The sequence below is a fragment of the Uranotaenia lowii genome, chromosome 2 (genome assembly GCF_029784155.1).
Source record: "Uranotaenia lowii strain MFRU-FL chromosome 2, ASM2978415v1, whole genome shotgun sequence".
Classification (NCBI taxonomy): domain Eukaryota; kingdom Metazoa; phylum Arthropoda; class Insecta; order Diptera; family Culicidae; genus Uranotaenia; species Uranotaenia lowii.
Window position 1 is genome coordinate 261,702,987 of NC_073692.1, and position 10,726 is coordinate 261,713,712.

At 37.5% G+C, this 10,726-nt stretch overlaps 1 protein-coding gene across 1 annotated transcript; it reads right to left on the bottom strand.

Moving 5' to 3' along the window:
• Window positions 1-561: 561 nt before the first annotated feature.
• LOC129742573 (uncharacterized) lies at window positions 562-1,667 on the bottom strand. Its single transcript, XM_055734484.1, has 3 exons — window positions 1,403-1,667; window positions 886-1,332; window positions 562-836 (listed from the first exon to the last, which is right to left on the bottom strand). The coding sequence occupies exons 1-3, from the start codon at window positions 1,665-1,667 to the stop codon at window positions 562-564; spliced, it is 987 nt and encodes a 328-aa protein (XP_055590459.1).
• Window positions 1,668-10,726: the final 9,059 nt, after the last annotated feature.

Below are 10,726 nucleotides of genomic sequence, written 5' to 3' on the forward strand. Positions count from 1 at the left end.
ATTTTAGTTGGTGATAAGGGTTTTAAAAAAAATGACGAATTCTGCATTTCGCAGCTTAGATCAGAGTTTTTATTTCAATGAAATTGCTAAACTCTTCCGCAATGTTTGCACGTGAATAATTAACAATTTTTATTTCAAGACACCAGAAACTATTTTCTAAGCTGGTGTTGGCAACATGGCTATTTGAAGATAATATACTGAACTCATCTCCAGTTTTTCACACGTTCAAAAGGTTTTGTATTTTCTGGGATTAGCATTTGAAAAAAAAAAAAAAAATCGAATTATAGGGGCCCCCCGAGAAAAATTGCCCCGGGCCCCCCGATGGCTTAATCCGGCCCTGCTGCCTGGCGAACTCTCCCGTCCACCCCGGGGAATACTTCCAGAACCTTACCTCGCACCCACCCATTTCTTTTAGCTTCGTTCAAAATCACAACCAAGTTCCCCACGCCGATCTCCTGAACTTCGTTGAACCACTTTGTGCGACGAGTCAAAGTAGATAGATACGCCCGGACCCAACCACGCCAAAACACGTCCAGCTGGCATTCTATCTGGTTACAGATGCTACAGGGCTACAGCTCCATCCACAAACTGTTTGCTCGGTTGCTTTACGCCGTTCGAACTGTCTAGCAAAAAGTGGTTGGGCGTCAGGGATTCAGCTTCCTCGCTATCCAATGGTAGGTACATCAGAGGTCGGGAGTTGACGACTCCTGCAGCTTCTACCACAAATGTATTCAGGCCTTCGTCGTCCAGCTTCCGCCCCGCGCACAAGCTTTTCTCCATGGCCGTTTTCACTGAGCGTACCATACGCTCCCAGCTCCCACCCATGTGCTGCGTTCCTGGAGGTGTGAAGTGTTGGTGAAAGTTGCTGCTAAGTCATCCTAAAACTCTCCGATTTGTTGTTGTAGAATGTTGCCTCGTCACGGAAGTTGGTTCCGTTATCCGAATGGATTTCCAGTGATGCCCCTCGTCGAACAATAAAGCGTCGAATGCTCATAATGCAGGATTCTGTTGTGAGGCTGTGGACTACTTCGACGTGAATGGCTCTAATTGTTAAGCAGGTAAAAAGAGCCACCCAGCGTTTAACCGAACTTCTACCTCTCTTGACCAGGATTGGACCAAACAGGTCTAAACCGACGTAGCTGAATGGACGTTCGAACGATGCAAGCCGCGCTACGGGCAGAGGACCCATCCTAGGTACCTGTGCTTTGCACCTGTATACCTTGCAATGTTGACACTGGCGGATTAATTTCTTGACCGTTGCTCCAATCTTCGAAATGTGGAAGGACTGGCGAAGCTCGTTCACTTCAATTTCAAAGTTGGTATGCAGGAACTCTATATGATAGAAGTCAATAATCAGCTCAGTAATTCTGTGGGTCGGAGGAAGAATGACAGGGTACCTCACTGTCATGACGACGTTTTTTTGCTACTCCAACTCGGCTATCCACTCTGAGGACAAAGTTTTTTGTCGAGGTATGGCGAAATGTGGTGTAGTTCGCCATGCTTTGAGAGACAATGCTGACGGTTCGAGTTCTGGTGAAGACCTCATCGGAGTCTAGATGCCTTCGCCCCGGATACGATTGCTGTTGCGCTATCCAGAACAGTGTGTTTTCAGCTGCTAACAATTCCTCCTGGCTCAGGTAGCTACCTTCTGCTTCGACAGCATCCATCTTAAGTCGACGATTTACGAAGCGATGTACATGTGCCACAGTTCGCAGTATTCACTCCCACTTTCTGAACCTAGTGGTGTCGACGATCGCTACTGGAGCTACAAACGTCAGAAAAGGGACACGAAATTTGGCGTGACGTCTTCAATCCAACTTCCCCAAAATTTTAGTTTGATTATAAACATTATATGAAAATTGGCATGACATTTTCGGTGCCGCAATAATTTCGTGTTCGCCCTCTAGTTTCGTTACACAAACTTGCAGTGGAATAAATATCAATAAGTGCAGAATTTAGCGGTTTTGCTGCTTTTTGGAAACTACTTTGCTTTTGACTTACCGTCAAACGGGGCATCATGTAAAAGCAGGGTTAGATGCAACATTTGTATGCCACAACACTCATTCAATTTTTATTTCAATATACTGTAATAAAGTTATCATTGAATGATAACAAATTGATGATGACATAGTTTTTAACATCGTGAAAGAGTTTTGTTTTTTTAATTTTTTGATTGTCATAAAAACTTAAAAAAATTGAGCGATAGATGTACAAATTTTTACATTTTTCGATGCCATAAAAAACTTCACCTAGTCCTATGACGGGTTGGCTTAACGATATCACCTACAAACTTTATATTGCTTTCATTATCCTATACCAACACCGTTGGTGTATAAATATTTTTCGGACAATCACCAAATTTTTTTAAATAAATATTTTTATAATTTAGTCAGCTGTCTGAGGCAAAATGCAACAATATGCAAATCAGAACTAAATCTCATAAATCGCTTTTCCATATGCTGGGATATGATTGTTTTGCATTATGCGTTTGTTAACATTAAAATTTCATCCATTCTAAGATTTATTTTCATGATTTAAGATGATAGAATATTTTGTAGCATTTTTTACCCCGAAATGTATGCAGCAGATTAACACTTTTTTCTTAAAAACATTTTTGACAGAAAAAATTTAAAATTTAGTTTCGAACAAAACCAAAAATTACTGCAATTGGTACTTAATGCGTTATGACATCACAAATATATCAAAACTTTTAAATTTTCAAACGTTTTCATTTGATTTTTCAATAGTTACAAAGTTTGTTGCAACTTGCCCCTTTTTCTTAGTAGGGTGAAAATCGCATGTTTTTGAAAATTTAAAAATAACTGGTAAAACCAATAATTTTTCTGACTACGTCAGTTTGATGTCCCACCAACCTTGAAACTTTTGATGTACAAGAGATATGATTATCTGTGAATATTAAGATTTTAGTAGCCATTGAATATGAAAAGGTTGCATGTTGTCCCAGTTGACGGTACAGATCAGATCCACTCCGCAAGCTACCAGTCATCTTAGCAATTTCTGAATCTCTTGATAAAAACTGGCTTATGCTCCGATCCATAGTAAACACCAACTACCATGGCAGAGTTTTGTGGATACTCATGACTATTGCACAAAATGGGCCAAAAAAATTTTTTGTTGCTAGCTATTAAAAAGTGGAAGACCGTCTACAAGTCTACATTGATGTTGAGTTAAATGGTAGTCGAATCATTTAATTGTTGAAAATTGCTTCTCATAAAGCTTTCAACTCCTTAGTGCCAATAACTACCGCCTCTTCCCATTGTTATTATGTCCAGATTGGCAGAATTTCATAAATGAACGGGGGTCTTTTGGAAGGTTCAATGCTAGATTTGTGATCTTGTGGAGATAATTATAGGAATTTGCCTTGTGTTTTTGTATTTTTAAACGAATTACTGAAACTCTTTATTCCGGAACTAAATTTCCTGGCGGCTGAACTTTTCCAGATTTTTTTTCATCATAGCTCAATAACGGTCATAATTCATCAACTTTTGAAACATTGTCACGAATCAAAGCATGAAATCCTCTTCGATAGCCCGAGTGCAATTGCAGTGCATTTGAAAAAGGCTAGGTTATTTCATAAGCGGTATGCAATCCCCCTCTTGTATGTAGTCCCAATCCAAAGTGCGATGGATGGATGGCCCTAGCTTGAACCGATTCGACCCTTTTTGCCGATTCGTCAACCAAACAACGCAACGCAACAACAACAACGGTGGTGGTCATTCGGCCACATCATCGCAAACCGCAGAGAAACCGTTGCATTCGTTCTCAGGCAGCACAAAAATTGAACTCCGGAATAAGGAGAACCATTGTGCACTTTAAGGCGGTGTGGAGGCGCATCTTATTTGGAATTGTCACGGTGGGGTTCATAAGGGAGAAATATTTGATTTTTTTTAAATATTTTTCGGACAATCATAATTTATTTAAACACATGTTTTTATAATTCAGCAACTTGTCTGAGGTAAGATGCAACAATATAGAAATCGAAGTAATGCTTTGTAAACCTAGTTTCCACACCCTGGAATTTTATAACTATGCATCACACGTTTTTTAGTATTAAATTTTCATTTATCCTAACATTTGTGTTGATGATTTCTTTTCTAGAATTTTGTGTAATAATTTTTACCCCTGAATGTATGCAGCATCATTATGTCATTATTTTTATCATTCTAAACAAAACTAAAAAATACTGCAGATGGTGTTTTTATGCCGTATTATGGCCTTTATGGCATCACGAAATAGTCGAAAACTGTTAATTTTCGTAGGTTTTCGTTGGATTTTTCATTGAAAACAAATGTTGTTGCAAATAAGCCATTTTTCTGGGTTAGATGAAAAACACGTGTTTTAGGCAGTTAAAATTTTTAACGAAACTTACATTTTTTGTTCTGACTAAGTCAAAGTGATGTCCCATAAACCTTAAAACTTTTGATGCAAAAATCGTTTGATTATCTGAGAACAAACATTTTTAGAAGCTATCCAACGCAAAGTACGGTACGGTATTCAACGCAAAGTACGAAAGTAGATGAGTCGAGAAGGAATATTTTGAAAAAAATGGGTGAAAAAATACTGACACATTTTAATAACTAAACCTTCTTTTCGAAATCGTTCAGAATTTTTAACGTTCTGTTTATTCTAGTGAATATTTCCGCTAAGAAACGAAAATTGCGCTAAATTTACTTCACAAAATGAGACTTGGGTTTTGCTGTCCTCGAACTGTGGTTTTGAGTTGCGTTTCTTGACCCCGCAATCCATTTCCCTTTCGTAAAATTTTTAACTGTCACCACAAAAGTGAATCGCGAATCCACTCATATAGTCTTCCAAACAAGGTGAGGGTCTTAACGTATCTGCTGCTTCTACGATTTCTAAGACATTAAAATTTTAAACCAAAATTAAAAAAAATGGGGTTTCCATTCGGTAGTTTTACCGTTTTACCTAAAATTTTGGGGTTTTCTTGTCTAAATTTCAATATATGATTCTACTGATATTGGGTGACATAAAAAAAGTCGTTGCATACCCACGATCAGCTGATATAATCATTTATCTGAATGAATTTTGGATTAGAAATTTACTCAACTGAATTTCAAGAGAAGGATGTAATAGGGTGGCAGTGAAAAGGGTTATGTGCCATTTAGAGAACGGATCATGTACATTTTGTAGATTGGCTCATGAAACTGACTGACACTTGCGAAAAGAGCTCAAAGTTACCTCAAAAACATTGTTGACCAAAAATCGACTTTTTGACCATTTCCAAGTCTCGAAAAATCGATTTTTGATCAATTTTTTTCCACAAGTTTTGTACATGTTAAAGTTATTTGGCAATAAAATTAGATAAACATGTACAAAACTTATGGAAAAAAGCAAAAAATCGACTGTTTTAGGGGAAACAAAATCCTAACTTTAAGCTCTTTGAAGGACCCGCTGTTTGAGCTATAAAATTTCTTTCGTTTTCGAAACTCGTTTTGCCATGTAAACATTTCCACCCTAGTATACATATATAGTAGACTGCCCCAAATTTGTATGGGAATTTTAAAACCTGTGAAAATTGGCATCACAAATCACAAATTTTCACAGGTTTTGCAAATTTTCACTGGTGAAAATTGGCATCACAAATCGTCTAGTCATGTTCCTAAGCCCCTGTGGTTCTGCAATTTTTTTTAATTGTCAAGCATTTTCCACCCTTACTTTTTCCCGAACTATCAAGTGAATATCATCCAAACTCAAATAATAGAAAAACATTAAAAATTGCAATCGAGCGCAACAACAATGGTTAAAATCGGTCATTATTTGACGAAACGGCATGCATTCCACATTGAGTGTCCTGGTCGGACATTTAGTCGCCTCATTAAAACAGTGATGAATGTCACCCTTTAAAAAGTTAGCCAATTTTTGGAGCTTAATAACTTTTTTATCCTAACTTTAATTGAAACGAAACCTTCTGATGAAATATTCGTCATAATTTAGGCTTCAAGAAAACCCGTTTTTGAAAGAAATCTGTCGAAGGAGACAGAAGTTTTTGACGAAAAACTGGTTTTTCATGTTCCTCTAGAACAAAATGTCTCAAAATCCCATACAAACTTCAGGCTCGTTGAGCGACCCCTTCCCGTGGTCCGATCTGGCCCAAATTTGGCATGAGATCTTGTACTAGGCCCAGGATCAGTTTTAGCCTGCAGCGTATAACTTTTTCAAAAGTCTGGTCATTTGGGGCAGTCTAATATATAGTTGTTATCAACACATAAGGACCCCCCCTCTTGTAGGGATGAGATGAAGGATTTACAGAAAATTAATTAAATTTAATAAGGAATAAAATAAAATAATAGTTGTATTCGGCAACGCTGAAGATAAATAGAAGAAAATTAATATCTATGACAACATTTGCTATTTTGGCAGCACTTGACAAACAAACAAAACAAAGTCAGTCATTGATCTATTCTTGCGAGCGACAGACGTGTTTAAGTGAATCTCTGAATTGAGATTCGAAAAATCACGACAATGGCGTGGTTGGTAGAATAAGCACAAATAGCGCAGATATTTAAGGCTGCTGCTGCTGATTGTTTTGATTTGGCTTTCCGGTGGAATAAGACGGAATTTGCGGTTAGAAGCGCAGATATTTAAGGCTGCTTAAAGGCTGAATAAGACGGAATTGACGTTGAAAGCGCATTGTTTATTTTTATTTGGCCTTTCGGTGGATAAAGACGCAATGGCTTTGGTAGCACAGATTTTCAGGACTATAATGGCTAATTGTTTGTTATGATTTGGCCATCCGGTGAAAAAAGACGGAATTAGACGTTAGAAGCGCAGATTTTTAAAGCTGCTGCTTGTTTGTTTTGATTTGGCCACCCTGTGGACAAAGACAGAATAGATTTTGAAGCGCAGATTTTCAGGCAGCTCAGAAAAAGTTGGAATTGGCTTTGGAAGCACAGATTTTTAAGGCTGCTGTTGTTGATTGTTTGTTTTAATTTGGCATTCTGGTGGAAAAAGGACAGAATTGGCTTAAGAAGCACAGATTTTTAAGGCTGCTGCTTCTGATTTTTTATTTTGATTTGGATTTTTTAGGCTACTGCTGCTGATTGTTTGTTTTGAATAATTCTTCTGGTTGGATAGGCTGTTTCTAATAATACTATCGAATTATTCCGGCTCTGGTAAACAGAGACAGAGTGACAAGGAAAGCACAGTTTGAGAAAGCTTTTTTAAGAAGGTTTTTTTTGCGAATTGTTCCGCCTCTGGTAAATAAAAGCAGAGCGACAGGGAAAGCACAAATTGCGAAGACTTTTGTGAAGAATATTTTCGGATGAAATGAAGAATATGCAAAAAAAAAAGATTTGAAAAGCTTTTGCAGAGAATGGAATGTAGAATTGAGATGAGGGATATTTGGGATATAAAATTTTGTATTTTAGAAAAACAAAAGTCTGTAAATTAAAGATTCTATTGAGAATAGAGTTGAGAAGGAATGTAGAGATGAGATGAAGGATAAGCAGAAATGTGGAAATATGTGGAATATGGAATAAAAATTGAGGATATTTGGTAAATAAAATTTTGCTCTAAAGAAAAAAAAAACAAAAGTTGACGGGTGAAAAGTTTTGATTGAGAATAGAGGTGAGAAGGAACGTAGGGATGAGATGAAGGATTTACAGAAAATAAATCAAATTTAATTAGGATTATTCCTAAATTTCCTAAATAAAAGTTGTATTCGGCAACACTGAAGATAAATAAAATAAAATTAATTTCTATGATAACATTTCCTATTTTGGCAACACTTGACAAACAAACAAAACAAAGTCAATCATTGATCTATTCTTGCGAGCGACAGACGTGTTTAAGTGAACTTCTGAATTGAGATTCGTAAAATCACGACACCCCTCAGGGAAAAAAACATCAATTGATCTGTTCCTTTTTTTTTTAAGAACAATTATGTTGCCTACCCAAAGGCGCAAAAAAATCTTCGACATTTGCCCAAAAATCGACGAGAAATGTGATACTGAATAATAATTTCACTGAGCGTATTTCACTGAGAATCGGTCAAATGCTTGATCTTTTGTTCACCCACAATTCAGCCTCTGTGCCAATGGCGGCATCATTGGTACAAGGCATCATTGGTACAAGAAGATAACGCGACCGGTGCTGATTCGATTTGCTCCCACCGGCATTAACCTCCCAAGTTAACCGAATTGCGTATGTCTGAAAGAAACAAAATAAAAACGAATTCACGTCCCTCCATATCGCATCACAAGACGAAGAAGGATAGAAATAAATACCGGCCAACACCAGGCAGCCAGCGAACCGCGCACTGTGCGTGTGAATGTAGCAAAAGCAACAACAAAAATATTCCTTCAATTCAATCCGCCGCGCCGGCAAACAACCACGGTAGAGCTGTGTGAGTGTATGTAGTAAAAGCAACAACAACAACATTGCTTCAATTCAATCACCGGCAAACAACCACTGGCTAAGCTGCGCATGTGTAGCAAAAGCAACAACAGAAATATTTCTTCCACTGGCCAAGCTGCCCGGCTTTGGCAGCTGTGTATATGTAGCGTGTGTATGTAATAGCAGGCAGTAAGCAAAACACAGTTCTCATTCAATGGGTTTCCCGTTCCTTCACTCCCGTTCCCTTTCCCGTTTCCTTCACGAGACAAAGGAATGAATTGAAAGGAGACCAAACGCCGGGAAGCCGTCGTTGTGCGTTTTTTTTGTGATTGATCGGTGACATAAAGCCTATGACAAATATTTCTCATCCTGCATGAAGTTCGAATAGTGCACTGGTTAAGGTGTCGGACTGGCATGACGATAGTTTTGATAACTGTTCGATTCTCACTACGGCGCTGTGATTTTAATTTTTATTTTCTTGTTTCTGGGATGAATTATCCAATAGGAAAGAAATCCCATAAAATGTTTTTCTTGTTTTGCTTCAATGTAGTGGTCATTATTTTGGTTGGGAGCCGAGTCCTTATGCCAGTTACGGTTTTTCAAACATACCGTCTTCGGCACAGTGCACATTTCAGCGCATTATCGGCACAAAGATATGCTAAATAGGCATTGGATTTTTGCAACCTCTTCTATGGGTGTTGGGACATCAGTTTGATTTCGAACTTCGATTGAAGTACAGAACTGATAAACTTTTTTTTATTATTATTTTTTTATCAATCTTACAAAAGTTTATATGAATCTTTAATGAAAGTTTTGATAGAAAATTATGATGAAAAATTAGTTTCATTTTGAGCCACAAACAATAGTGAGAAAAAACTATGAATCTATATCATATAAACCACCAAAAAATTGGAACAAGGTGAAGAAATAAACACATCTTTCTCCATTCTATTACCTTATTTTGAAATTACGCGTTTCCATTTGAATAAACCCACCGTGTAACGTCAACGGCCACCAACACGGAACGAAATTCACCCACTGGATGGATGGATGGCTCTGCTGGATTCTTGGCCACCCGACGACGACGACGGTTTATGATTATTATTCCACTCTGGTGGCTCGACTTGCGGTTAGAAAATTTGCCTCCCAAGACAATATATTAGAAAGAAATCGGCCAAATTACAATTATTATAATCGCATTCTTCTGGACTGGGTGGGTCAATTTGAGGAGGCTTATTGTGGACGGACTATTTTTCCAGTGTTCTTGTTGGGCCCTTTTCCAACGACGGATGGCCAGAGTTCGCGTGGTCGCGTCGCGCGTTTTTAAGGGCCTTCGCGCTCAGCTGAGGGGATCATCAATTCCGTCCTTCAGTCCGAGGACGGGCCATCGTGGAAGGTGGGGGTAAGATTTGGCCGTGAGCAAATATTTCACCGAAAGGGTGCTCCGACTATAGGTTTCCAACGCTTTTAGGTATGAATTTTTGAAAGCGTTTCTTCCGCCAATTCTTTGTTGGTGTGGTTATTGTTGTTTTTTTTTTATTCTTAACGTTCACTGTGGTCGATTTTGTGGTTTTGGTGTAGAAAATTGCATGCCCAATTCTGCAGTCAGTGGTTGGGGTTGGACGAAGGTCCTAATTACATGATGATTATTAAATCTTGTTAGGCTAAATGATCATCGCTTCAGACTATTTGAATATTTTAACAAGATTTTTTAAATAGTCTTTTGATTTGAAAATCATGAAAATTTAAACAAGTTATTTCTGTGGATAGTAAAAATTTCTGTTTCGATGTTTTTTTTATATAAATATACTGAAAAAATGTAATTTAAACGTAACTCTTAAAGTCAATACACGAATCTATACAATACGTTCACGTTTTCAACATAGAAATCACTGACCATAATACAAATCGCAGTCTAGAAAAAAGTTTTTTTTTAATTCGCTCATGGGCCACGCAAAAACACAATAGAATTGTGTAAGAAATTATTGTTTTTATCTAAACAAAAAAGCAATTCAGCTAAAGCCGCTTAAAGAAGATTATTTTCAGATACTCTATGTCAAATAAAGCAAATTTTCAATAGCTTGAAACCCGCGAGATATTGCTGGTTTTTGCCCTCTGGTTTTCCTTCTAAATTTCCAGCAATATAATATGCTGAAAACAATCAGCAAACTCAATTGCTGGGTAATCAGTAATCTCGAACGCTGGAAATTAGCAATTTTAATTAAAACTCATCAAAAAGTTGTGGGATTCTAATTGATTTCATATTCATTATTCATATTCATATTATTTCCACATTCAACATTAATAATTCTCAAGCATGATTATTAAAAATAAAGTTAGGAATAATGTA